The sequence below is a fragment of the Rattus norvegicus genome, chromosome 1 (assembly GCF_036323735.1).
Source record: "Rattus norvegicus strain BN/NHsdMcwi chromosome 1, GRCr8, whole genome shotgun sequence".
Taxonomy (NCBI): domain Eukaryota; kingdom Metazoa; phylum Chordata; class Mammalia; order Rodentia; family Muridae; genus Rattus; species Rattus norvegicus.
Window position 1 is genome coordinate 230123657 of NC_086019.1, and position 27989 is coordinate 230151645.

The 27989-nt window shown below is 47.9% G+C and overlaps 3 protein-coding genes across 3 annotated transcripts in view; 2 read left to right on the plus strand and 1 right to left on the minus strand.

The window, feature by feature from the left end:
* Window positions 1-3503, minus strand: LOC134485213 (uncharacterized). Its single transcript, XM_063281028.1, has 2 exons — window positions 2481-3503; window positions 1-1925 (listed from the first exon to the last, which is right to left on the minus strand). Exon 1 carries the CDS (start codon window positions 3499-3501, stop codon window positions 2872-2874), a length of 630 nt encoding a protein of 209 aa, XP_063137098.1. The 5' UTR covers window positions 3502-3503; the 3' UTR covers window positions 1-1925; window positions 2481-2871.
* LOC120100003 (40S ribosomal protein S12-like) overlaps window positions 1-27989 on the plus strand; it is a 673396-nt gene that overhangs the window by 120159 nt on the left and 525248 nt on the right. The window lies entirely within an intron of this gene.
* Window positions 2990-27985, plus strand: Klf9 (KLF transcription factor 9). The gene is given in 2 exon segments (NM_057211.2): window positions 2990-4004; window positions 26208-27985. Coding segments are annotated over 2 exon segments (735 nt in total). The 5' UTR covers window positions 2990-3499; the 3' UTR covers window positions 26438-27985.

Consider the following 27989-nt stretch of genomic DNA (forward strand, 5'->3'; position numbering starts at 1 on the left):
TAAATAGCATAAGCTGGTTTTAATCATAAAACAGTTACAGTATATTCCAGTAGAGCAAGGGAAAGAATCATGATGGAGGAAATAGCACTTCTTGTGCTCTGTGCTATCGAACTGTACGTGTACAGGTAGCTGTCATCTTATAGAGAACAGGCTCCCTCTGTATTTCTATATCCCCCATTATCTGAGAATGAACGGTCGGAGAAGGGGAGCATGGCGTACAGTGCTGGAATTGCCGAATTGGAAGCGATTCTCTAAATCCAGTAGCATGTGTGCTTGCGAATCTGTGAGAGACATTCACACGGGTGAGATCTGCTTCCTTCATCTTCTTTATAACTGAGTCAGGAGTGTTGAGAGTGCAGTCAGGGTCATGTGAAATTAAAGGCATTAGAAAGAAGGTGGCAAGAAGAAAGGGAAGTTAAGGTTTACTTTAAAAAACCCTGAGGTGACTGTATTCCAATTCAGAATCATAATCTTTAAGGCAAGATACAGCCTCTTTCTCCCCTCCTCTTCCTGTCCTCCTCTTCCTCCCCTCCTCTTCCTGTCCTCCTCTTCCTCCCCTCTTCCTCCTCTCCTCCTCTTCCTCCCCTCCTCCTCTCCTCTTCCTCCTCTTCCCCTCCTCCTCCTCCTCTCCTCTTCCTCCTCTTTCCCTCCTCCTCCTCCCCTCCTCTTCCTCCTCTTCCTCCTCCTCTGAGAATAATGCTAGTGCTAATCTTTGGTAGCCACTCAGACCCAGGCCTGAAGAGACTTCATAAGTGTAACTAATGCCAGTGGAAACACAGGTCTGGAAACAGATCTGGGAGGCTGTGTAGGCCTTAATCATGGGGCTCTCGGACTGATCCCTCTGGTTGTCTGTGCTGTGCCCTAGGGAGGCAGGCAGAGGTGCAAATTCTAAAGACTCATGTACCCTAGGGACAGACTTTATTCTAGGGGGAAAAAAAGATCATGAACTAGACAGCGCCAGTCCTTCCCTCTGCCCCTTTTCTTTCGTCTTCTTCCTTCATTTTTTCTTCTTTCGTCTTTCTTCCCTTTTTATTTATTTATTTATTTTTGAGACAGGATCTCTGTAGCCTCCTCAAATACTCTATCCTGCCTCAGCCTCCTGAGTGCTGGGACTTATGGTCAGCACCATCATGGCCAGCTGCAGTGAATTCTCTTCTGAAATTAAGGTTTTTAGAATGCAAGATTTCCAAGATGGCTTCCCTGTTACACAATATATACACATACCATATATGTGTGTGTGCACGTGCGTGCGTGCGCCCACACTCACACCTCACATGGATGTTATAAGGGTCTTTGGGCCTGGGCCTGACACAAAGTGTGTCCCCTGGTGCTCTCAGGATGTGACGTAATGCAGTTATAATTCTCCATGGGTTAGCACCTCCTTTCTACATGTTCTTTTCCCAGCAAATGACCTTGTGTGGTATCTTTCCTGCCCGGTAGAAGTGTCCAAATCGCTGAGGCTTAACCACTAGTGGGAGTCCGGGTTAGGTACTGTGAAGTTAGTGTCTCCGAGACAAGAGCCTTTCGCACTCAGGCTAGGTGGATGGGCTTTTTAATCATCGGTGTGGACAGTAGCCCCTGCTAGGGATACTGGCCCTAGAGTCTTTGCTCAGCTTTTCAAGATGGATTCATCACAGGAAGAAGCACGCTGAGTTAATCAGACTCCCAAATCCACACTAATTGTTGACCAAGTAATGCCACCAGATTCAGTTGTTAAGGATCTCTGGCTGATTCCAGTTCTTAAGACTATTTAACACAGTTAATATTTCACTGGGGTGGTTCTTCTAAAGCAGAGTCAGGAATCAGGAACCTTATGGTTTCTTCTGAGTTCTGCCTCCTACACCAGATAAGATAGACTAGTCCTGTTCTCCACCATTGTGAAGCAAGAGGAAGGAAATGTGCCCTGCAGGAATTGGGAGGAGCCCCTAAAAAGAAAAGGATTTTTAAAGTTATGCAAATGAAGGGTTTTACTGCCCTTCCCCCCCTTTATGTGTTAAGGAAGCTTCAAAATAGAGTTAACAAAGTAAATAGCACCCCAGGAAGTAGAAACCTTGAGGTTTAGCAAAATACCAAGAAGGTGGTGCTTCAGTGAAAGGACCATTGAATACGGAACCAGTTGTTTTGTTAGCTGTGATTTTTTTTTTAAGATGAATTTCTCTTAGTTAATGTGTGGGCTGAAAAAACTTTTAAACATCTCCAAAGTGCTGCATTCCAAACAAGAACGAATTGACGCTGTTTCATCGGAGCTTGTCCTTGGAGAACGTGGCCTGCCCTACCGAGGGTTTGTTTAAAATTAAAGATTCACACTGCGGTTTTTAAACACCCCGTCCTTCTACATTTTAGGGTTACCACCCGCAACACTATATAAAAAGATCTGTTCGATTTCACTACTGCTCCTCAGGTTTACAAGTGTCGAGCGCTTCCTTTTGGAACGCTCTTCTGATTGGCTGAGTCAATGCCAGTGACATCAACCAACTTACTTTTGATTGGAAGGCTGGTTGCTGGGACTGTCGCGTTTGCAGGAAGTCACTTAACTATTTGAGGGCTGGGAACACGAAGGTGAAGTTTTGTTTCGTCCCTAGGGATGGGTGTAACTGCCTAGGGGAGATGCGTTCCCAAGCCACGCCAGCTGGCACGTGGGCCGGGAGGCGTGGGCGCGCGCGCGGCCTGGGCGGCATCTGCGGAGATGCGCAGCCGCTGGTTGCCGGGCTCCGAGCAGTTTCCCTTTTAAATGTCAGCGTTCCGGGCTGGAGGGGCAGCACGCGGCGGCGGAACGGAACGGTCGGATTGGCCGCGCGCCGTAGTTCTAGACGCACCTCTCCACCGAAGGGCCCTTCTGACTGGCAGGGGGAGAAAGTAAACAGAGTTGAATCACCCTCCCCACTGACCAATTGGAGGGGGCCTGGATTGTGACGTGATGGGATTCTGCGAAATTGTTACTGAGCTGGAGAATGCCGGAGCGGCGCGGCGCGGCAGGACCAGGGGCTCGGCGGCCGTCGGCGGACGCGGGAAGAAGTGTCTTGTAGGCGCGGCGCCCCACTCAGCCCCGGCCCCCCTCATCCGCGTACTCGGCTGATGCCTCAGGGCGTCAGCTCGGCGGAGAGGCGGTCGAGGCGTGCGCCTGGCTAGCAGTTGGCTTTCCCCGTGACTCGGACACGTTTGCAGTCGAATAAACTTGCGACCGCCACGTGTGGCATCTCTCCAAGGAACCGGCTCAGGAGGAGGGCGCGCCCATCGTGGGATCGCGCGGGGCGCCCGGCAGGGCGGCGGCGACAGCGGCAGAGCCGGCCGCGGCTGCTGCGTGCGGAGGCGCTGCCGGTTACGTAAAGATGAGGGGCTGAGGTCGCCTCGGCGCTCCCGCGAGTCGCAAGCTCCCGCGCCCCCGCCCCCTCGGCCGCGCCGCACCGCGCTCGTCGTCCGAGACCAGGGCAGGGCTAGCCGAAGCTCCGCAGCCACCCTCAAGTTTGGCCGCACCGCCCGGGCTGCCGTCGCCCGCACCATGTCCGCGGCCGCCTACATGGACTTCGTGGCTGCCCAGTGTCTGGTTTCCATCTCCAACCGCGCCGCTGTGCCGGAGCACGGGGGCGCTCCGGACGCCGAGCGACTGCGACTACCTGAGCGCGAGGTGACCAAGGAACACGGTGACCCGGGGGACACCTGGAAGGATTATTGCACACTGGTCACCATCGCCAAGAGCTTGTTGGACCTGAACAAATACCGACCCATCCAGACCCCCTCGGTGTGCAGCGACAGTCTGGAGAGTCCCGATGAGGATATAGGATCCGACAGCGACGTGACCACCGAATCTGGGTCGAGTCCTTCCCACAGCCCGGAGGAGAGACAGGATTCTGGCAGCGCGCCCAGCCCGCTCTCCCTCCTCCACTCTGGAGTGGCTTCGAAGGGGAAACACGCCTCCGAAAAGAGGCACAAGTGCCCCTACAGTGGCTGTGGGAAAGTCTATGGAAAATCCTCCCATCTTAAAGCCCATTACAGAGTGCATACAGGTTAGCGGCGTCGCCTCCCCCCCCCCCCCCCCCCCCGCTTCGGGCTTAGCTAACCTTTGGCCAGCCAGCATTCCTGGGCGCCCAGGACACCGCACTCGGCCTAGAGGCTGCAAACATTTTGGAGACGATGCTGTTTAACTCTTGCACTCTCTCCTTACTTGACCCCAACCTTTAGGAGGTACCTGAACCCCCCCCCCCCCCCCAAAGTGCCTCGCTGAGCTAGTGGCTTGCGTGGCTCGGCCTGGAGCCGGCCCGCCCCTCCCTTACCCGCCCCGCCCCCGGGACTCCATACCCCGCTGCAGCGGGGCCGCCCCACCTGGGGAGACGCTGGCGGCGGGGCAGTCAGATGGCGCAGCATTTATTCCATTCCCTGGTGGGGTTGCTGCGGATGGGTCGGCATGGGGTTGGGGGTTGAGGGGAAAGCCTCACCCTGCGTGAATCCTTTTAGGAATGACTAAGGACTCATTTAGTTGGATGGCGGCTACTTTTCAGGGCTTGCCAAGGTGGTTTTAAATTTGGCTAAGAGTCCCCTGAGAGGTTTAAAATAAAACTGCTTCAGGCTGCAGGGGAGACTGATGAAGGGATGGATGGTGGATTAACTTCTTGACTAGTTAGCTTTCCTAAGGAACGTGACTCAGGGCTGATCTGTTCCAGTGTGACTTATTTGGTCTCACGCCTGAGGCCTAAGGAGAGAGGTGTGGTCTTTACTGGAGTTCAAGGCCTCTGGGATGAATGTGGGGGCGTTTCTGTTAGCTGTAGGCCTAGCGGCACACCAAGGTGGCCGTAAAGCCATTTGCTGTGTGGGATGGGCTTTAGGGGCGTTAGTAGGACCCCGTCAGTGAGCTCATGTAGTTCTTAAAACATGCGTGGGAAAAGGTGGGAAGCACTCCCATGTGAAGAGTGGTCAGCTAGGGAAGGGTCGTTTGTTAGGATCAGGCAGCAGGCCTTTCCCTGTCCTGAGACAGCAGGTTTCAGAGGTTGTTGGCATTGTGTACAAAGGTGTTGAGGGTTTTGGTATGAGGGTTTGTTATTTTGTAGAAGAGGTCCTGAACCTTTGGTTTCAAAATGATACTCGTTGGGATTTTCGGTTTTGTTTGCGTTGGAAAAGACAATGTAACCACCTCTCATACACACACACACACACACACACACACACACACACACACACACCCCTCCTTTGGTTAAGTGAGTCTCTTGGAGGCGGCTGCCGGCGCCAGAATAAATCTGAACTTCCCAGTGATAATGAAAATAGGTGTTGTTTGGAGTCCATGTCTGGGTTGCCATATGAAACAGCACCTTCGTAAGTTTGAATCTATAAAACGGTTAGGCCTGTACCCTCAGTGGGGGGGTGTGACCTTTAGTAGGGCTCTGAGAGGTGAACAGTGGTCTATTAACTCAGTGTGTTACTCTCCCCAGCTGTTGGGCGGGCCTGTCCATGTCAGCCATGTTCCCAGGGTTCAGTGACTCACATGGACACCCACTGCCACCTTGAGCAAAGGCATTTTCTCCTTCAGGAGGGCTGCCCAGTTAACGGTGCAGGTGGGGAGGCCCACAGTGCCCACTGTGGCTCAGCAGAGGAGACCCAGCATTCTGGGCCATTTCAGCTGAGTGCTTTTCTCGGGCATTTATAGAAATGGCTGCTCGTGTGTGCGTGCATGCGTGCTGCTCTCTAATTCTCCATAAGGCCCTTCAGCTCGGCTGCTTTTCAGGAGAACCTTTCACACAGATCCCAGTGGAAACGAAATGAAGTAGATGTTCTTCCCATTTTAAAATGCTAGTCATTCCTTTGGCTCTAGTGGTGTGGTGATTTCAGGGGGTCTTGTTTATGTTGGGGGTTGGGAAATAAGGGTACGGGACTGAGTACTGCTAGTGTGGACAAAATGCCAGCCTCTACAGATAAGGTCCAAAGTGTTTCGGTGAGGAGAGGTACATGCCAGGTTGAGTTTCTGGTGCTTCTTCTCAGCTTCAGGTTAGATCATGGGTGGGGCAAGCAGCTTCCTGATTTTCTCTCTGCTGGTTCTTCAATCCAGAAGGTGCTTGGAGACGCCTTGGATCCTCTGCATTCTGTGAAAATCTTAAGAGCCGAAGTCCCTGCCACACCCCCGTGCTCAGTACTGCTCCACACAGTCCCTCGAGAATCCCTCCTGTTTGCTCACTTCCTTATAGAGTCTTGTACAGCTCTGCTTCCATAAACCCACAGCTTTGGAAGTTGAATCATTTCATTTTTTTTTTTTTCCTTGGAGCTCCTTCCATGATATCCCGGGGAAGGACATAGTGGAGGTGACTGAACTGGCTTTACCTCTCTTATTTTCCTGAGACCCTACAGCAGGCCTTTGTAATTTGGGGGCTTGCAAACCGGAGTCCTGCTGCAGAATTTGCTTTGCAGATTTGTTTGCTGTGGACAGCACAGAGTTTATAAAAATTTCATTAGTTACCAGCATCTAAAAATCAGGATTCTGGCATAAGTCTAGATGTCTAGCGTCTCTGGAAAGATCTGGCAAATAACGGGGCCCGGATTCTTGCCTAGGAACAATTGGTTTGGACCACTCTTTATCAGGTGGATCTCGTTTATTAATTTTTTTTTGCTTTTTTGGAGACAGTGCCTTGCTGTATAGCTAAGCTGAACTTGAATTTGAGATGCTTTCCCCACCCACTAAGTGCTGAGGTTACAGGCATTGCACACGGGACTTACACTTTTTCCTTGGATTCTCGGTGTCTGGCAGAAGGGAGTGGCATAGCGTCCTTCAGTTTTGGAATGAATAGACTCTTTGCCTCTGCTGCCCCCCCACCCCAGGACTGTCCATACTGGCAACTCTAAATTGGGTGGACAAGTCACCTTTCAAGGTGTACAGCTTTTTTCACTATTCTCTGTGGCTTTGGAGTCACTGTTTGTTCGAGAAGAGTCTAGTGTTATTAGACATGTGACGTGGCCCATGTGGTAGCACATGCCTTTAATCCTAGTACTCGGGAAGCAAAAGCTGATGGATCTATCTGAGTTCAAGGCCAGCCTGATCTACATAACAAGCTACAGGCCAGCCAGGGTTATATAGTGAGACCCTGTCTCAAAGAAGTGTGATATGAAGCCACTTACGGGGGCTACAGATGCTCAGTGGCTTAGCATGCCCAAGGCCCTGGGTTCAATTCTTACCACCCAAACAAAAAGCCCAGGGAGTCTAGATTTCTGGGCCAGAGCCAGCTCTGGCTGTGTGACCCCGAGCCCTGTAGACTTTGAGGCCTTAATGGCTGAAGTGTTGTCACCTGGTCCTTATGGAAGTGTACTCTTTGCCACAGTGTGAATGGGATAGATTTCATAAACCCCATCCTTCCAGATGTGTTTCCACCTAAACCCGACTGGGGAGGGGCGACTTACCTATGGAACTATTTCTCCACTATTTTCCCATTCTTATTTATTTATTTATTTATTTATTTATTTATTTATTTATTCCTATTTTCTCATTCTATGTCCCCTAAGGAGACTTGAGATGTTTTTCTGCCAAAGCCCACCCTATACCCTATGGTGTCTTAACACTGAGAGCATGAATTCTAGAGCTATTTAGGGACTGTGCTCCTTTAGAAGGCCACAAGTCATCCTAATACATACATACCTAGGATTGTATTCATCTTTCAATGAACCAATTTTTGCCCACCTGGGGATGATATTAACCCACTCACCCACCTACCTCAATGTGTATGTGAGTACGTATATAGTTGTATTGAGACACACCAGAAGAGGGCACCAGATCTCATTACAGATGGTTGTGAGCCACCATGTGGTTGCTGGGAATTGAACTCAGGACCCCTGGAAGAGCAGTCAGTGCTTTTAACCTCTGAGCTGAGCCAACTCTCCAGTACCCCCTCCCCTTTTAAAGATTTATTCATTTATTATATATAAGTACACTGTAGCTGTCTTCAGACACACCAGAAGAGAGCATCTGATCTCATTACAGATGGTTGTGAGCCACTATGTGGTTGCTGGGATTTGAACTCAGGACCTCCCATTTTCAAGTGCCCTGTGTGGAGAAAGATCAATGGATTGTAGAGAGGTTGAGTGCAGAGCCAGATAGTGACTTCCAGTTCAGGAGATAGGTTCCTGAGTTTGTTGGGTTCTTGTGGGTTTGCTTGTGAATTGTGGACGAGGCCTACTTTTCTTGAGTCCTTGGGTTATTTGGCCTAGCAGAAATCTCCCTTCGGGATGGCGACCCACCCTGGTGGCTCTTGTTTCTTCCTAGTCTGGAAGAGAAGGACCCATTGAGTGAAGGAGACCTTCATCTCTTAGTTGCCCCACCTCTCTGCCCCAGCACTGGCAAAAGCAGGGTGGCCTTGGGAGCTTCCGAAGCTGGCAAGGATCCCCGCTCCACAGCACGAAATGCAAATGGGCTACAATTACAAAGTGCCGGTTGTTGTTTCCCTGGTTTCCCTCTCAGAGGAGTGTGAGTGTGAGTTGGAGGAGAGAGGCACTGGAGGAAGCAGAGCCCTCTGGAGGTCGGTTACCTTCAGACACAGTGCTATAATGGCAGGGAAGTGGACTCTTGGACCCCATTTCTGTCTCCATGGTTGATGCTTATCCCAAGAACCAGTCAGCCATTCTGCAGCATCTGTGGGAAACTCCCTAAGTGAACTTCCCAGGGAGAAACATCGTAGGACCTACTGGGAAAGTGGTTGACAACGATCTTCCCTAATAAGTTCATTGAGAGGAGAGACAGATGATTTCCCGTGCTCTTTCAGCAGGACTCTAGCTCTGCTTGGAGCCTGCTTCCCAGCCCATCAGCTTGGCTCCTGGATGCCTTCCGATCATTAGCATTGTTGATATTGAAAAACAACACCCAGGCTTGTTGTGTGTCTTAATCTGGTTTTTATTTTCTCTCTTTCTTGCCGTATCTATTCTCAGGGTTGAGGGGAGCTAGCTTACAGCTAGAAACCTCCCCCACACCACCCTCCTACCCTGCCTTAGTGTTTCTCCAGAAAGCCCAGCGCCCACGGAGGAGCGTAAATTAATGCCTAGTAATTGGTACAAAGGCACTTTCTGTTTCTATGCAACACACGCAAAAGGGAGAGAAAAAAAGAACCCACAGATGTTAAAAAGGGAAAGAGAGATCCTCCCAGCAGTGGTCTTGGGTAATCCTGGCTCTCAGTCCGCCCCACTTTTTGTTGGAAGTTAGTCACAGGCCTGAGCCTAGCGCACTTGATGGTGGTAGTTGTTGGTCTAAAGAGAATAGACCTTGGAGGTTGGAAGTGACCTTGAAAGGTCATACCATCCATCACTCTGTCTATAAAAGCGTGTGCCCACCCTCTGAGGTGGGCTTGTTCTGCGGAAGCATTTGGAGGAACTTTAGGAGATTTGGAGGCCCATCGCCTGGATGCGGAAGCCCTCTAACCTTCACTAGCACGTGACTATGAGCCTCTGGAATCTTCTAGTGCCTGTAGTTTTTAGTAGATGTTAAAGCCTGTGGCTTTCAGCTTGCTTCTATGAGTGCTCAGTTCTCCCTCCCTCGTGAGCTCCTGAGGCTTTGAATCTGTGATTAACAAGGTTTTATTTATATTGTTGTTTTAAATCTGTGTCTGAGATGCTGCTTGGAGGAATTAATCAGGGAAAGGGGCTTGGCCGAGTGGCCCAGCCCAGTGGCCCAGCCTCTTCCCTTTTGTTCCCAGTCAACTTCACTTCCTGTAGCAGCTCCAGGCTAAGCTCAGAGAGGGGGAGTGAGACGGAGGGAGAGGGAGAGAGGGTGTGTTCTTGCTTCCCCTTCCTGGAAGGCCACAAGTTAGTATTTGTCTTGTCTTGGCGTCAAGTAGCTTCTCAGTAAGTGTAGGGCTAGCAGTGATATTGGGAGAATGGAGCCCCCCACCAGTGTTGGCAGGAACTTTTTTTTTTTTTAATTTCTTGGGTCTTTCTGGACATTGATTTCTTCTTGTTCCTAAACACACACGTTTGTGAGGTGTGTCTTCAAGGCCCCTTTTGCCTCAGCTACCTACTTTTCCCAGGCGCACTGGACTCTGGAAGCCTGCGGTAAGAATTGAGAATCTGGCCCTGGAATCCAAAGGTTCCCACCTCATCGTCCTAGGGCAGAGCTGCTGGGTCTTTGAGTGAATGAATGTATTTTCTGGAATTGGTGGGGATGGAACCTGGCCCCTGTGAGTGCCGGTAGCACTATGTCTCAGGCCCCTGCATTTATTTTTAAAATGTGATTGAGAATGATCTGTGACTCTGAACAGGAGAATGGGATTCATCCCTGACTGACCAGATTGAGTCCTTTGAAAAAAGTGAAGACATTGTTTAAATAGATGACACGGTGGGAGCTTATCCCATACAAAATTAATGACTGGGTTTTGAAATGCAGACAGTGCATTGTTGTGTCTTCCGGGAAGCTCTGACAGGTTTTGGAACCTTCCTCTGAGTGGAAGTGAATGAATGCCTCTGAGAGTTGGGGCCACTGGGTAGGCATGGGGATGTGGCTAACCTGGGGATGACAGGCATTTTGTTTTTTTTTATTTTTAATCATGTGAAGGTGTGTGTCTGTTTGTGTGTATGTGCACGTGAAGTGCTGGCACCGACAGAGGCCAGGCGTGTGCAATCCTTTGGAGAGGGAGTTACATGGCTTGTTGCAAGCCACTTGACGTGGATGCTGGGAATGGAACTCAGGTCCCCTGGAAAAGCTGTAAGTGCTCCTAACCACTGAGCCATTTCTTCAGCCCAAACGCTAGACAGGGTAAAATGAAAGGCTTTAGACAGATTATTGTGGCTCAGAGATACGGGAGAGAGGTGGGGGAACTTCACCATCTGCCTTTTCCAGGGGATCAGCTCTGCTAAGATTGCAGTTAAGTGAAGAGGAGGCCCTGGCCCATCCTCTTCTTAGGACTTCTTAGGAGCTATATCTAAGGTAAGGAGCTTCCAGAAGAGTCTTCACCTTCAGCATGGAGACAGGGGTACCATGGGCCTTAAGCATACTCTGCACAGGCCTAACCTAACCCTGACTCCCTAACTCTCATCACAAAGACTCAGGCAAAGCTATTATCTCCCCGAACCTCAGGCTTCTCATCTGTAAAATGGGGTTCCATAATTATATACTCATGAAGTTATGAGGCCAAGTTCAAATGAGTCATTTGAAAGATTATGCCTGCTAACCTGATGCAATTAAAGATAAATACTTTACATATATATTCCAGACATCCTTGAGAGTCTTGAATTTTTGTTTAAAATTCTAGGTGGACTCAGGATCATTAGAGGATGTGGAGCAACTGTTGCAAGTGAGAGCTGTGTTAGATGCCGACAGCCATGGGCTTTAGTGAGTGCTGTCATGATGAACTGTAGTGCGTCTCAGGTCTTGAGTTAAGTGGCTTACACGCATTTCGTTTAAACATTATTCCCATGAGATAGAAACGTGCTGTTTTTCTTGGTTAATAGGAGGAATTGGACTAGGAAGTTAACCTAGCCAAGGTTATGCTGGGGTATTCCTACTGTTTCTAGGTCTAAGTTGTATGTGAGGGCTGTTGAGTGAGAGGAGATTCTGTATTTGTTCTTATGGCTCCTTTGGGTGTGGCCCTAAAGCCACCATCTTAAGCTGTCTTCTATGTGTCCCAGCTCTGATGTGAAGACGGTTTTCATGAGTCTGAGGAAAGTCAACAGAAATAAGCCATTCTAACCGAGTCACCTGGAACCATTTCCTGCCAACCAAGAAAAGAACCCAATTTGTCATTACTGTTTCTATTTACCTTTTGTTTGTTTGCTCTCGTTTTTTGAGACAGGGTCTGGCTGTATAGCTCATGCCAGCCTGAAACTGTTGTCTAGGCTGTCTTTCTGCCTCAGCTTCCAGACTGCTGAGATTACAGCCAGCACCACTACATCTGTCCGGGCCGGGTTTGGGATCCATAAATAGGTTGCAAGCAAGAAAGTCCAGACTTGGACTTGCTTAATAGAACACAGTCTTGGAGCTGGGCGTTGTGTCTCACACCTATAATCCCAACACTTGATAGGCTTAGACATGAGATGACTGCCACATGTTAGAGGGCATCCTAGGCTGCTTAGCAAAACTTAAAAAAAAAAAAAAAGATTACAGCTCTAGGTTCAGGTGTCGCTGGATGCCCCTTCTCTCTATGGCTTTGCTACTCTCTTGCTGGCTCTGAGTTCATTCATGAGCTCAGAATGGTACTACATGTCTCTGAATGGTACTAAAATGGCTGCCAAGCAACACCAGACTCACTTCCTGCCAATTCAGCAAAGCCCCACTAAAAAAACTACTTCCGGCAAACAACCCAGGCTGAAAGCCATGGCTAAGTTTAAGTTGTGTGTCCCTTATGCAAACGGTCACCGTTGAAGGACTAGATTCCATCACATCTAAGACTCTCAGGTCTGAAGGTGTGGGCTCAGAGAGGGACTGGTTGCAAAGGGAAACATGGTGCCTTACCAGTAGAGGAAATACAGGCCAGACAAGGCAAATCGAACACCGATGTCCGCTTAGGCTTGCAAACAGGATGTGTCAAAGAGCAGCATTTATTTTCTCTGCTCTCCTGAGCTTAGCTGAAAAGATAGGCCGTAAGTGAATGGACAGAGAGGACCTGGCAGAGAACAGATGATTTCAACATATTTTACAAGTACTCACACACTCACAGGCCCTCCCGAGGAGATGATCTGGGAACCAAGACCGAATGCTTGACAAACAGGACAAGTTTGATCAGCAGCAGTGCGATCTTCAGGGGGTGTGGTCTTCAGGTGTCTTCACTCCGTATCATCCATTTCAGTGCTTGGGGGGATGATATGAATCACGTTTCCGTGAGCGCTTATCCCGGGTGCTATTTAATAGAGGTCTGTAGTGGTTCCTACTGAGATTCCAAAATCCTTTCAGTGTGCACAGTACTCAACAGAAACACCATAATAAACACAAGAAACGGGAAAGAGCTTAAGGGGGAAAAAAAGCACATCAAAGTGACTTACATTCCCGGGCTCCCTTAATTCCTTTTTTTTTTTTTTTAAGATTTATTTATTTATTATATATAAGTACACTGTAGCTGTCTTCAGACACACCAGAAGAGGGCATCAGATCTCATTACAGCAGATGGTTGTGAGCCACCATGTGGTTGCTGGGATTTGAACTTAAGACCTCTGCGCCATCAATCCAGCCCTCCATTGTAGTTTTTGTATCGTCCCAGTTTCAAAGACAATAGCAGAATGAAGTTAGGCATGAAGTGCATGCCTCTAATCTGAGCATTTGGGGAGGGTCAGGCAGGAGGAATGAATTCTGAGAGCATCCAAGGCCAGCCTGGACCACTTGTCCAGATCCTGTGGGGGACATGAGAGGGGGCTGCTTCACAGTTTCTGGAACACTAAGCCAGGGGAATCTCTGACTCACTTTGTTGCAGGAATGAGTGGTTCAGTGGAGTAAGACTGCCCCCACAACCATATCCTGATAGCAGCAATGTGAAGTCCCCAGAGGGTAAGCTGGAGACAAATGATGGCGTAGCACTGCCCGTCACCTTTAGTCTTCATCTGTCACAGTCTAGCTAGCTGATAAAGTGGGCAGAGTTAGTAAGGCCCCAGGACCCATTCCCTGCCCCACCCCATTTCTGCCCGTGGAGGAAAGCTCTATCTTGGCAGTATGAGTTCTTAGTCACTGCTCTATTTAGGCTCAGTGACTCTTTTAAGATACGATTCTGTAGCCACACTGGCCTCAAACTCGTGGCGATCCTTCTGCCTCAGCCTCCCAAGTGCAGGAATTCTAGAAATGGCTTGTTAACGAATTAAATTGTATTATTCGTCTGAAGTAAAGCTCAAAACAGCCACGGTAACTTGGGATTCCGTGCTTGCTTTCCCTGAGTGATATCTGGAATAGCAAGCTCACAGGTTGCTCCAGTGTCATGAAGGGTCACCCATGTGGCAAGCCGTCCTGCAGCTCGGTGGTCTCCACCATCTGTCTCACACCCCACTCTATGCCACATCTAATACTGAAGAGAGATTCTGGGCACTGTGACATTGTTTTCCTCCAGTGGCACCTCGTCCTTTCTCAACCCATTTGGAAGGGAGGAAACCCAGGTCTGCATAGAGACCTGTCCTGTTTGGCCACAGCAGTCAAGGCCCTTAGCTGACACTCCAGTAGGACCTTCCTAATCTGGGCTTTCATAAGTTTCACTTGTGGTCTGGTGACCTGGGAGATCTGAGCACTTTCCTGGTCTGACTTTAAAAGGAAAGAAAGAGCTCTGGCGCTCCCTAGAGACCTAACATCTGCACAGACACTGTTACTGTTCTGTGAACCCCATTCAGATCTCTCGTAGGTTGAAAATAACATGGCAAGCAGAAAAGATACATGTAAGCCTTTATGGCCCACAGCCCAGTATGGACCACAGGGCTTCATCCTTGATGGTGGCTGGCATCGTGCCCAGGACAAGAGCAAAATAAGCAAGTACAGTCTGTACCCAGTTCTGTTGTTTCTGCACCTTCACAAAGATGACCAAGCAGAGGTCAAGGGCCGTGTGCACTCCAAGGTCTTGGAGGTGCTAGCTAATTCAGAGGGAGTAGCTTAAGGTGCATAGCTTTTTGTTTATTGTGACAGGGCTTCATGTAGCCCAGACTAGTCTTAAATTTATTGGGCTACCGAGGATGACTTTGAACTCCACCCTCCTACCTCATGCTCCCAAGTATTGGAATTTCAGGTGCTACTGCTCCTGGCTTGGTACTCTACATAAAACAAAACAAAACAAAAAAAGCAAAAAAAAAAAAAAAACAAAAAACAAAAAAACAAAAAAAAAACATTACTTAGAGACTGAAAGTTGGGGAAATGAAGGTGGCCATTTAACTGCTTTAACCGTGAATGAGCCTTGCCCTGCCCCAGGCAAGGTATTTGATTTGCAAAGAAGGACCGAGAAGACAGCACAACCCTACCCCCACCCACAGGCATGAAAGGTTCTTTCAGTTCAAGCCTTGGCTGGTTTCTTACATCTTCTATCTTTGTGTGCACCAAACTGAAGCAAGCGTTTGAACTTGGTTTTAAACTGGTCATGCACTGTTGTCCAGTGTCCTTGGGCGAATCAGCTGCCCCTTAAGATGCTCCTGAAACCTGACCAGTTAGAAAACTCCAGCCCCTTAAGCTGCTCCTGTTAGAAAGCTCCATGCGAGGTGCTCCCAGCTGCAAACTGTGACTGACTTAAACAAAGCCTTCTAGTGAAGTGTACCAAGAGGCATCCTTTTCTTGCGTTTAAAAAAAAATGTTTGAGGTTCATATTTTGCTTCTGCACTGACTTTTAGAATTTCTGAGATGAGGCCACGAGACAGTTCCTACTGTGCTGGGTACCTGAAGGCTCAGGAATCTTCTCTGTCATCTTTCCTTGGCGTTCAGTAGGCCTGTGTGTTTCTCACAGATCTCTTGAGTGCGGGGGTTCGTGCCAGCAGTAGCAGGCAGGTTTACCCCACAGATACCAAATGGCTGGCATCAAGTATGCCCTGGGACAGACCCATTTCCTTTTAAGATCCTACCCTGGTGCACTAGCTGCGTCCCACAGATGCCCACAGGGACCCAGCAGCAGCATCTCACATCAAAGCAACATGGCAAACAGGAAAATAGTGAAACCACCAAGGCTACGGGAGGGAGATGGAGCAGGCGGGGACTCTGAGGGGAGCTGGGGGGCGCTAAGGGGGGATCGTCCCTTCAGAGGCTGCCGGGCATCCTCGCTCCTTCAGAACATGCTTGGGTGTGGCCATACTTCCGGTGAACAGGAGGCTTATCGTGCCTCGATTTTTGAGTTCAGGGCTCATGGAAGCGATTTATGCAGGAGAGGGTGAAACTCTGTCTGGGATGTTCACAAACTCTGCTCTTTGCACTTGAGAACACTGGAGGATGGAGGTGCTTGTTCTGCCCTGCAGATCCACTACGGGTGGAGGGAAGGTGGCAGTGGACAGCCAGGGATGTGAGCGGGTCTTTGTGGGACCCACCACGTCAAGGGCTATGATTGAGGCTGTGTTCTGGGACTGTCCCTCTTCCTAGGAAGTCTGGCAGGAGTTGGACAGCTTTGCTGATGCGGGGGCAGAACACACCTCTGAGGAGGGGGGCAGGAGGGTGCCTTTTGTCTGTTCTTGTTAGGGCCTTTCTAGGTCATTGAAAAGGAGGGAGGAGATGGGGATGGGTGAGAAGGCAGATGTACATTCTGAAAGGTTTTTCACTTTCTAATGAGTTGAGTCGGAAACAGCGACTTCCTCTTTCTTGTCTCCAACACCTCCACTAATTTCTCCATAGAAACTACACATCTCTGCTCCCACCGGAACACATTGTTTGCTTTGGGTGGGTTTTTGTTTTGTTTTAAGATGGGGTCTCATCACTTGACCCTCCCTGGCTGTCCTGGAGTTCATTCTATACGCTGGCCTTGGACTCCACCTGGCTTTTTTTTTTTCTTTCCTTTTTTTTTTTTAAAAAATTTATAATTTAAATTTTTTTCTCTTCCCATAATTTAATTCTTTTATTCACTTTACATCCCAATCGCACACTTACAAATCTCTCCCCCACTACCCTCTTCAGTCTGTACTGAAGCTTCTTCACTTTCCCTGCGATGACCAATGATTGAGCAGAGCTAATCAAGATCAGGAGCCATGTGCGCCCCAAGGTCTTGGAGGTGCTAGCAAATCCAGGGAGAGTAAGCTTTAAAGTGCAGAGCTTTCTGTGTGTGGTTTCCTATCCTGGGACCTCTAGACTCAGCAGGACCAAGCCCAGCCTCTCCCACTGGGACCCAACCAAGCAGTCCAGGCTCCCCAGGAAGGGGGTCTAATGTCAGGCAACAGAATCAAAGACATTCCCCACTCTAGTTGTGAGGGAACCCAAGTGAGGACCAAGCTGCACGTCAACAAGAGTCTCACTGTGTAGCCTAGCCTGGCCTCAGCCTCTATCCCCCAGTCTCAGCTACCCAAGTGCTGATTTATAGGCGTGTACCACCATGAGCAGCCTTGGAATACGTGATAATCTGTGGAATACCTAAGTTCAAATGCATCATTATTTTCAGCAAGTTTACTCACGTAAGAACATATCAGTTTTTGAAACCGTGTCTTCACGTGACGCAGCCTGGCCTTGAATTTGCTGGGTAAACCAGAATGGCTTTGTATTGGTAAGCCTCTTGCTGTCGCTAAGCCTCTTGCTGTCGCTTACAAAATGCTAAGGGTGTGAGTATGGGTCACCATACTGTTCTTTTAAATGTTAGATAACTTTCTATCTCCACCAAATCTGTATTTATTGGCATCTGGACATGAGCACACTGGAGAGTTGAGATGGCTGCTCCTTTCCTGCCTCTGCTGACCTCACGCTCTGTAGGTCGCCCTGTGAAGATGGGCTTGCATTTCTGACTTCCTGCCTCTGCCTCCCAAATGCTGAGATGCAAGCGTGCACCTGGTACATGTGGTTCTGGAGGTCAAACCCTGGGTTTAAAGCATGCTCTTCTACCAGGCGAGCACCGCCATACCCCCGGGCTTCTTCCTTTCTCTTTTTTTTCTTCCCTCTCTCCCTCTCTCCCTCCCTTCCTTCCTTCCTTCCTCCTTGGTGCGTTGGTCAACATATTTTGAAAACTTTGTAAAATTGAATTTCCTTCTTTCATTGTGTGTGTGTTGTTTGTGTGCGTGTGTTGTTTTGAGACAGGGTCTCATTATGTCCAACCCTTGAATTTATGGCTATCTTCCCAAGTCAGCGTCCCAGGTGTTGGGGTTATAGGTTTTCACCAAGCCTAGTCACTCTCCACATTATCATTAAAATTTATTATCCTCTCATAAAATGCATCTGACCATTCCCTCCCTCCTTCTCTCCATCTCTCTCCATCCATCCATCCGTCTGTCTGTCTATCTATCTTGAGATGGGGTCTCTTTACACATCCCTGGCTATCCTGGAACTCACTATGTAGACCACGCTGGCCTTGAACTCACAGAGATTGGCCTATGTCTCATTGAACCTGGACCTCGCCAATTCAGCTAGACTGCTAGCCAAGGAGCTTCGGACCCTTATCAACGCTTTACCAGAGCTGGATTTCACGTGCAAATTGCTATACCCAGGTGTTCTGTTTTGTTTTGTTTTAGCATGTGTGCCACAGATTAAACTCAGGTCTTCATGTTTACACAGCAAGCTGTTTACTGTCTACTATCACACAGGGTGTGTGTGTGTGTGTGTGTGTGTGTGTGTGTGTGTGTGTGTTTGTGTTGCTCATCAAGCCTTGCACATACTAGGCAAGTGCTTTATCGCTGATCTACATGCCTACGTATCAGGATATTGTTCTGTATTTTTTAATTTAAAATTTTTTGATATCCTGATATAATTACAACATTTTTCTGGCCCCTTTCCTACCTTCAAGCCCTCTCATGCATCCCTCCCCTCTGTCCTTTAAACTCACAGCCTCTCTTTTCTAATTGTATATATACATATGTGTATATATATACATATATATATATTTATACGCCATACGGTGTATATTTCTACATGTAAACTGCTCAGTCTGTATAATGTTTTTATGTATGTTTTCAGGGCTGACCATTTGGCCATGGAAAACCAATTGGAGTGCTCTTCCCTGGGGAATTCCATCTGTCTCATTCCCTACTTTCTTCAGTTGCCTACAGTCTTTTGGGTAGTGTCTTGTTAATTTACTAATATAAGTATTGTGTGTGCAGTGTGTGGGGGTGGGGGAGTAGGACAGAGGACACTGCTCAGGAGTTGGCTTTTTTTTTTTTTTTTTTTTTTTTTGGTTCTTTTTTTCAGAGCTGGGGACCGAACCCAGGGCTTTGCGCTTCCTAGGTAAGCGCTCTACCACTGACCTAAATCCCCAGCCCCAGGAGTTGGCTTTTCCAAGGTTCTGGAGACCAAGTTTGGGTGGCTAGCCGTGCATAGCAAGCGCTGTTACTGGCTGGGCCAACCTGCTGGTCCCCTGTGATTTGATTTGCAAGTGTTGTTAATTGTAGTATAGATTTTAATCTATCATATGCCATAATTTCATGAACTCATGGCTTGTTATTAAGTTTCATAATGTTTTAGAATGTGTATCAAGTTGCATACAAACATATTGTCATATAGATCTGAGGCAGGGGGATAGTGAACTTGAGGCCAGAGTAGATTATACCAAGAGAGACCCTGTCTCAAAGACAAGGAACTAAGAAGAAAGATCCTTAAATTGTGTGTCCTCTATCCCACCATGGCTCAAAAACATTGATCTGTGTTTTCTTTAGTTTTTACCTAGATGGCCCATTTAGAATTCATTTAAGTAAAAAGTGTAGGGTAGGATTGCAGATTGTTTTTTGCCTGATATTCCTGTTATTATGAAAAAATCTGTGTAGTCACCGACTTGAAATATCCCATGTACACAGTCTCCACAGAGTCTTCGCTTTACCGTGTACTCCGTCCCAGTGGTTTCTTGGGTTTGTTTTCAGTTCTGCTCTGTTGCTGAGTTGGTGTCTTACAATTTTAATTATTATAGCTTTAATAATACATTTTAATAAGTAGTCTCGTACTTATTGTTCTGCAGAGTTTTCCTGGCAAGACAGACTTATTTTTTCTTCCAAATGAACTTCAGAAATGGGTCAAGTTTAAGAAAAATCCTTACTGCGTGTGTGAGTGTCACAGATGTGTTTATGCCAAACTGTGGTATTTCTACCACCAGGTCTCACCCTCCGAGGAGATGAGAACTATTTCATTATGTTTTCTTTGATTCCTCGGGTTTTGCTGTAAAGGTCCCGAGCCTTCATTTTTACGACTGTCCTGAGTGCTCCTGATCAGATCAGAACAAAGACCTGGTTCCTGCTTTCAAGATTTATATGGGATGGGGCTGGAGAGATGGCTCAGAGGTTAAGAGCATTGACTGTTCTCCCAGAGGTCCTGAGTTCAATTCCCAGCAACCACATGGGGGCTCACAACCATCTGTAATGGGATCTGATGCCCTCTTCTGGTGTATCTGAAGACAGTTACAGTGTACTCATATACATAAAATAAATAATTCTTTAAAAAAGTTTATATGGGAATTCCACCCCACCCCAACCAGTTATCTTGACTTCTCAGTCAGAAAGATGTATCAACTGAAAATCATAGGCTCCATTCACTCTTATTTCCTCTCCTGACTGCCCCCAAGAGACTGACCTCTTGTAATGATGGGGCAAGTGTCTCTGAAGGAGTTGGACTTTTATTTTACCGTTGACCTTGCTGAAGGAAGGTTTCTGATTTGTGTTCTTTAAACTTGCTAAGTGATTATTTTTCCTGAAAGCCATTATTAGGAATGGATATTAAGTTTTATCAAGTGTTTTGCATCTATTATGATGTACATTTGTAAGGATACAAGCAATAACATATTTTCCAATATCAAAGTGTCCCTTTTTTCCCATAGACTTTTGGACTTGGTTTTACTCCCTTGCAGGAAGCTACGATTCTTGATTGACACTTGAAGAATTCTGTTCTGAAACAATAGCTGCCCCCCCCCCCCCCCGCCCCAGATTTGCTCTTCACTAAAATGGTTGGCTTTGGCCAGAGCAGTGAGAGCATTTGATTGGCCAGAAGCATCCAGGGCATTTGATTGTGGATTTGGAACTTTAACATGACAAGGTTGGATCTCTTTGAGCCCTCTTTGGCTAAGGAAGAAAAGGTGAGAAAAACCAGGGAGAATGAGGTATTGAAGGCAAAGGCCTCTGACTCTGGGTTCAGATCTCAGTGGCAGCCTTGTCTCAGCGGACGCAGGGGATCCTGCATTGGATCCTGCCAAGCACTCTGGCCTCGTGTCATGTGTGGAGTCTCAGCTCCATTCACCTCAGCACTTTCCCAATAAGAATGAGCTAGATTTGTCACCGACTGTGTCAGCTAGCTTTTCGTCACCATGACACCTGAGATAGTCAGTTTCGAAAGGAAAATGTTTATCTTGGCTTAGGATTTCAGAGGGTTCAGCCCATGGTTGCTTGCCTGGGTTCCTTTCTTTGAGTCTGTGGGGCAGTGCATCATGGTGGAAATGTGGGATAATGGAGGATGTTTGCCTTGTAGTAGCTGAGAAACTGGGAGAGAAGAGGGCCCAGGGTCCCAATGTGCCCTTCAAGGACATCTTATGGGTAGCCTAACTTCCCCACGAGGGTCCATTTCCTGGCTGACCCACCCCCTCTCAACAGCACCATTAGCTGAGGACCAAGCCTTCAACACAGAAGCCTCAGAGAGGCATTTGAGATCAGATCCATCAGGACTGAGGAGTTGCTAGTAGCCAGGAAATTTCTTCTCATGCCGCGGTAGGCCAGGGAGCATTCCGGAGACCTGGTTGTCTCCACAGAGTGAGTCTGTTCCTCATGCCGTGCCAAACTCAGTAGCTTTTTTTGGTCAAGTTTATTTTATACTCTGAGAGCCTGTTGGAAAGAGGTGCTTCGCCTGTGCTGCTAGGGGCGGGAGTGCAAAGTAAATAATGAGAATTCAGAAGCTTGGGCTAACAGCAGCTCTGCTCCAGTAAGGCAGTTTATTGTGTTGTTGCTTCTGGCTGTGTTTTCCTGAGAAGGCCAGAAACTAACTCCAGCACGAGCCTGCTTTCCCCCCACTGGAACGGTAACTCCCATTAACACTGCAGACTGATGCTTCCCTTGCCATGAATGCCATGGAGAAGGCTGGCCATTTGCCCTTTGACCCTGGCCCTGAGTCGAAAGAGTGGACTTGACTTAGTTTTCCCCTCAGAATGGAACTGTGACAGGACAGCTCACAGTTCTCCACCTTCTTCCTGTCTCTTGGCAAGGCCTCTGTCCCCTTCAGCCTAGAGCTCCTCTCTGTGTGATTTTTTCCATTCTCACACTCCTCCGGTTTTGTTTTGTTTTTGTTTTTTGGGACTTTGTTTGTTTGTTTGTTTGTTTGAGATAGGATCTTGTTATATAAAATAGGCTTATCTCACTTGTGGCAAACCTCCTGCCTCAGCCTCCTCAGAGTAGGGTTGCAGGTTTGCCCACCATGCTGGGCTTCTTTGTGTTTTACACTTTCTTAGGTGTGAACCTTGTACCACTTTTGTCAGTGACACCTTGTGTCTGTCATTCACATATCATCATATATCCCGTAATAGGTTCTATGCCCATTCTCCCTGGGGTGAAGGGAAGCAAACGGTAGGTTCCTGTGCACTCAGGCCTGTACGTACACCACTGGCTGGTGTTGGGTCTGCATGGCTGTCAGGAGAGCTGTGTGTGGACTTCACTACAGCCTAGAATCGAATCCCAAATTCATCCCACTTTCTCTGCATGAGTCGCTCTTCTCTTGTTCTGAACCATTTGGTCTTGGCTTCTAGCAGGCCAGGTTTGGCTTGTGGGCTCTAGGTTGCTAGGCTCTACCTGATGCTTTTCCGAAGCACTCCACAGGCTCAAACCTGCTACTTACAACAGCAGCTTGGCTAACTGTTTATGGATTGTCAGTCAGCTCTGGTGTACAAGTTAAATGAAGCCAACACAGGCTCTCCTGACTCTGGGCTAGCTCTGGACTCTGGGCTAGCCTTTCTCTTTTCTTTCTCTGAAACACCCAGGGGTGAGGAATCACCCCAGTGACAGCACCTGAATTGAGGAGCAATGGGAACAGTCACACATAGTGGCTAGCCATAAATTAGATTGGAAGTGAGTCCTGTGAGAATGAATCCTAAGTACCCTCGAAATCCTCTCTATGTCAGTGTAAGCATGGAGAATGTTCCTGTGCCCACAGCTGACTTGGCCTTGGTGACACTTTCCACTGGGACACTTATATGAAACCATCTTTGAAATGAGGGAAGTCCCTTTCTCCTTGGCATCTCTGCCAGCAGAGTGGCCCTGGGGGTGCGTTTTCCCCTGGATCCAGATAGGGATGTTGGGATTAGCCCCTCCCTTTCTTGACTTAGTTGACTTGTAACTACCGGTGCCAGTGAGGCAGCTAAGCCTGGTACACTGCCAAGAAAGCCACTTCACTAGCGAGCTCCGGGAAGAAAAAGGAAAAAGGCTTTGCTTGAGGCCTTCTCATCAGTATCCTGAGCAGTGAACAGAGAGAGGCTCCCAGGGTAAAAGCAGGAGCCTTTGTCTCTGTTGCTCGCAGCTGCTTCTATGGATTCTGTCATGTTTTCCCATTATATAAAGTATGTATTATATATATGTGTGTGTGTACATTTTTGAAGACAGGATTAACAAACACTATGTAGCCTAGGTTGCCATGAACTCCAAATTCTGCCCCAACCTCCTGGCTGTTGGAACCCCAGGCCCTGCTTGATTGTTATGTTCTCTCTGTTGATACTACATTTTTAATACACCGTTGTTTAGAAAAAAATTTCCCTTTAGATTGTCTTTTTGGGGTTAGGAAGGACTGATGAAGGCTAATCCCAGAATCTCTAACTTCTGAGATGGTTTTGGTCAATATTAGTGGTCTGGAAACACACACACACACACACACACACACACACACACACACACACACACACACACTGGCGAGGGAACGAATACACCCACCCCTACACCCTACACACCTGTGGGTTCCATGTCAGTTGATTCAATCAAATACAGATAAAAAAATATTCATGAAGAATGTTTCTGTTAAACATGTATTGACTTTTCTCCTTGTCATTAGTCCCTAAACAATGAAATAAAACAACTATTTAAGCAACCTAGGAATCATTTAGAGTATATGTGATGTGCTTATGATATATGGAAATATAAAATATACAAGTTTATACAATTTTATTTTGAAAGTCTTTAGATTATGGTGTCCCTGTGTAGGTGAGGGGCTTGGAGCCCATCCCCCACTGACACTGGGCATCCACTGGGCTTAGCAATGATAAGTAACACAGAAGTCACAGAATATTTTCCTTGTCATAAGTTCAGTCAGAGAAAGCTGTTACAATATGGATATCAGCTTGTGCTCAAAGATCTGCTGAAGTGGGTGCAAGCTTTTTGTTCAGCAGGAATAATGTGTTTTAGCCCCCGACTTTGTTGGATTGTTTAGTGAGAGCTTTCTGGCTGGCCCACCCCCACCCCCAACTCTCTGTGCAGTATCACTCCTGGTTCTCTGCCCTTGTTCTGTGCTTGGCTCCAACATTCGTGCTGTGAGGATTTAGCATGGAGCTTGCACGTAGCCTTGCTTTTGCCCAGTAGACTTTCCCTCAAGACCGAGTAGGCTGTGCATACAGAACACGGCATGTACAGATTCCTGCACTGCTGGACAATTGCCTGCCTCGGCTCCATTATTTGTGCATCTCCTTGGTGCAGGTGAAGAGGGGAGAGAGTGACTTTCTGATGACTCAGATGCATCGAGCTGGACACCTCCCAGCCTCTGCAGTAGTGTCTTTCCAGCTTCCAGCAAGCCTGGGACGGGAGTGAGAACAGGATCTCTCCTCACACCTACCAAAGGCATGTCTGTGGAGTTCTGTGGAGACAGGAGCCTGTGTGTCCTGTGTACAAAGCAGCTGGTTTGGGCTGTGCTTGGAACAGTGTGAAGGGCAGGCAGGCGGTCCCAGAGGGAGGTGATGACAGGTTACTTGCAAGAGCAACTGAGGTCCGTGTCTTAACCAGCACAGTCTGGTTTTGTGCTGGTATGTGTGTCCTTCTCGGGTGATGACATAGTCCCATCCCCTGGCTGGCATCTTGGTGTGTGTGTGTGTGTGTGTGTGTGTGTGTGTGTGTGTGTGTCTCTTACAGGAGCATGTCTTCCAGACGGAACTTTGCTGCATTCTAAGTGTGCGACAGTATAGTGTGACTCCAACCAAGGAAAGCAGTCAGAAGTAGGAGAGATACGGAAAGAGGGCTAAGTCTTTCTGACCCTCTAGAGACAGGACAGCTGAGCAGCTAGGAGCCTAGGGCTTGACATTAGGCAGACAGTGAGCTCATGGCTCTGCTTTTAATGGTATGTTCTCCAATAAGTAACCTAACCCTCCAAGTCTCCATTTTCTCAACTGTGCGATGGCCAGCGTGTGGGACTCTGAGAAGCCAGTGGGACGGTGAATGGGTGGCCCTAGCTTTCTCCCTGCATGGGAGGAACATGGAGGTTTGGGCCTCATGTAATCTGAGGAAGAGGTGCTAGTGTAAGCAGTGACAGCTGGGCCCTGAGACGCTATGACTTGGAAGATGGTTTTGCAGGAGGGCACAGTTCACAGCAACAGAAGAGTCAGCCTATCCTCAAGCCCTGCCAGGCTGCCTCCCTAGGTAGTGGCTGCAGTCCTGGGGAGGGCTAAGGGAAATGCCTGTTGTTGGGAGCGAGGGTGGCCTCTCAGTCCTCCTTTCATCTCTGTAATGCCAGGAAAGGTCTTGGCCTGATCTGAAGATCTCATGAAACCAACAATTGTATAGGATAAAACTGGAAGGAGGAGGGGGCGTGATGGGGGAGGAGGAGGAAAAAAGGCTTCTGAGCGATCATTGGGTACAAAGTACCAAGCTTCTTTGTTTAGAGAATTCTCGGCAATTTCCCCTTTGCTTAGCTTGCCAGAGCTGCCAGAAGGAACCACAGACATCCTCTGGCTGAGTCAACAGTAGTTTCTGGGGTCTGGATACTCATTAGGGTCTCTCTCAGGATAGCTAATTCTCACTCTGCCCTTGTCCCTGTCTTGTTCCCCTCTTACAAGGACACCAGTCATGGGATGAAGGTCTACCCCCCCCCCCCAAGTGACTCATTTAATTCCCATTACCTCTTTAAGGACTCAATTTAGGGACCAAGCCCCTTTCCACTCCAGAATTCTCAGGTGCAAAGTCCTAAACAAAAATCTGAACGTGTAGACAGGTGAGATGGCTTGCCCTGCACGCCTGGTGACCAGAGAGTTCAATCCCAAAGCCCCCGTAAAACTGGAAGAGACCTGGTTCCACAGACCCGTCCCTCTGACCTCCATGTGAGTGTCAACACACATACACCCATGTGCACACACATAGAATCAAAAAACTCAAAGTATTTGCATAGAATGAATATCTACATCGCCTACAATACTTTCTAATACGGTGTAACTGGTGTACGGCCATCATGCAGAAGGAGACAGTAAAAAACGTCAGTATGTGTGACACCTTTTCCTTTCCGAATATTTTTCTGTCCATGACTAGTTGAATCCAGATATGGACCCCATGGTTAGGTGGGACAAGTATGTAGCCAACTTTTGAGACGTGTCATCTGAGATGGGAGATTGGGGGAGCTAGGGAGAAATATAACAAAGTCCATAAAACTCATGACAGTTTATCCTGTGTGTGTCTATCTTAGGGATTGTCTCCCTATAGGTGGTCTTCAGAATGTTTTTGACATACCCTTCCAACAGTGTTATGTCCTGGTTTCCTTCTCTTAGGTGAACGGCCCTTCCCCTGCACGTGGCCAGACTGCCTTAAAAAGTTCTCGCGCTCGGACGAGCTGACCCGCCACTACCGGACCCACACTGGCGAGAAGCAGTTCCGCTGTCCGCTGTGTGAGAAGAGATTCATGAGGAGTGACCACCTCACCAAGCATGCCCGGCGCCACACCGAGTTCCACCCCAGCATGATCAAGAGATCAAAAAAGGCTCTTGCCAGCCCCTTGTGAGGTGCTCCCCATATGGCAACCAGGCAGAGATGGTCCCGGAAGGACAGAGCTCCCAGGAAACAGACGGACACATGGAAATCTGCCACCGCAGAGGTGTGCTGGCCACAGGAGGTCACTGCTCTTTGGTCAATATTCTGACACTCTCCCTGCGCTGTTTCCAAAAAGCACACGGTAGCCTAAGATCAAAGTCAACATTTGGTCCCCTTGCAGAGGCCACTCTGAACCGTCTCTGACTGTTGGAGGGCAGGCAAATAAATGCTTTTGGTATTTTCTCCTTTGTTTTGGGGGGTGGGGGGAGGGGGCAAGGCCAAGACTTGGGGTAGGATTTTTGAAGATTCAGGCTGGTGTACATACGTCTGACTGGGTGAGTTGACCCCTGGCCTCCCACAGTGACTCTGGATCCTTGATGCTTGCTGACTCTCAGAATTGTTTTTCTTCTCTCTCAATGTCACGACCAGAGTGCTTCAGCTTGTTTAGCAGAGCCACTCTCGAATCACGTTAACTTTTGAGATTTAAAAAACAAAACAAAACAACAAAAAAAAAAAAAACCCCTCCATAGCACAGCTGTCTTTTATGCAAGCAAGAGCACACCTACTCCAGCATGATCTGTCATCTAAGGACTTCAAAACAAAACAAAACAAAAAAAAAAGTTACTTATAGTCAGTGGATAAGCAGAGTCCGAATTTACACTAATCAAGACAGACCTTCGAGGGGTCATAAGTCCGGAACTTTCAAACCTTGCTTCGTATGAATCGTACTATCTGAACATAAACTGCACTTTTATTTTCTAATACCGAGGGTGAATACGGTAAATCCATGCCTTGAGGGTAGAAGCCGACATTCTGTTTGGCACACGTTATTATCTGCTTATTTTCCAGGATACACATTTCCCTGAGAACCCACGGCAGAGATGTGAGGGCAGAATGTATGGAAACACATGCTGAGGAGGGGAAGGAGGAGGGGAGTGCTTTAAAGATACAAAAAAAAAAAAAAAAAAAAAAAGAGCAAACAATTTTAACTTCATGAATTTGTTTGAATTTTCCCAAGCTTCAGATAACAACGCCACTCACGGGACTAGGACGCTGCAAGAGCATTGGGCTCTGTGTAGCATTAGCTGATAAATGGGTGTATAGCCATCACCAGACCTGGAAATGCCCCCTTTTGGTGGGGGTGGGGGTGTTTCTTGGTCTCTCTTTCGTTCCTATGAAATTTCCACTAAGAGGTGCAAGAGTTATATCAAAGGAAAGGGAACTGAAATATGGAAAAAAAAAAGTTTGCCCCTGTAAGTAGTCTCTAGGGAAGGAAGATGCCACAATGGTTTCAGAGGCGACTCTGCAGAACAGTCCCTTCTGCTGAACATAGGTCAGAGAAACACTCGTGAATGGCATCACATCGCCAACTGTCTGCATCAGTGGCCCACCACTACTTAGCTTGTATCTCGGTGTCTACACAATGGCCTGAACCACTATACCCATCCTTTGCCATTTACTGAAAACATAATTTTGGCTTTTACATGGCCAGAAAAACAAACTCAGTTTTCATAGTTTAAAAA

Coding starts and splice junctions, on each gene's coding strand:
- LOC134485213 (XM_063281028.1), bottom strand. CDS start 3,501: ATGGTGCGGGCGACGGCAGCCCGGGCGGTGCGGCCAAACTTGAGGGTG.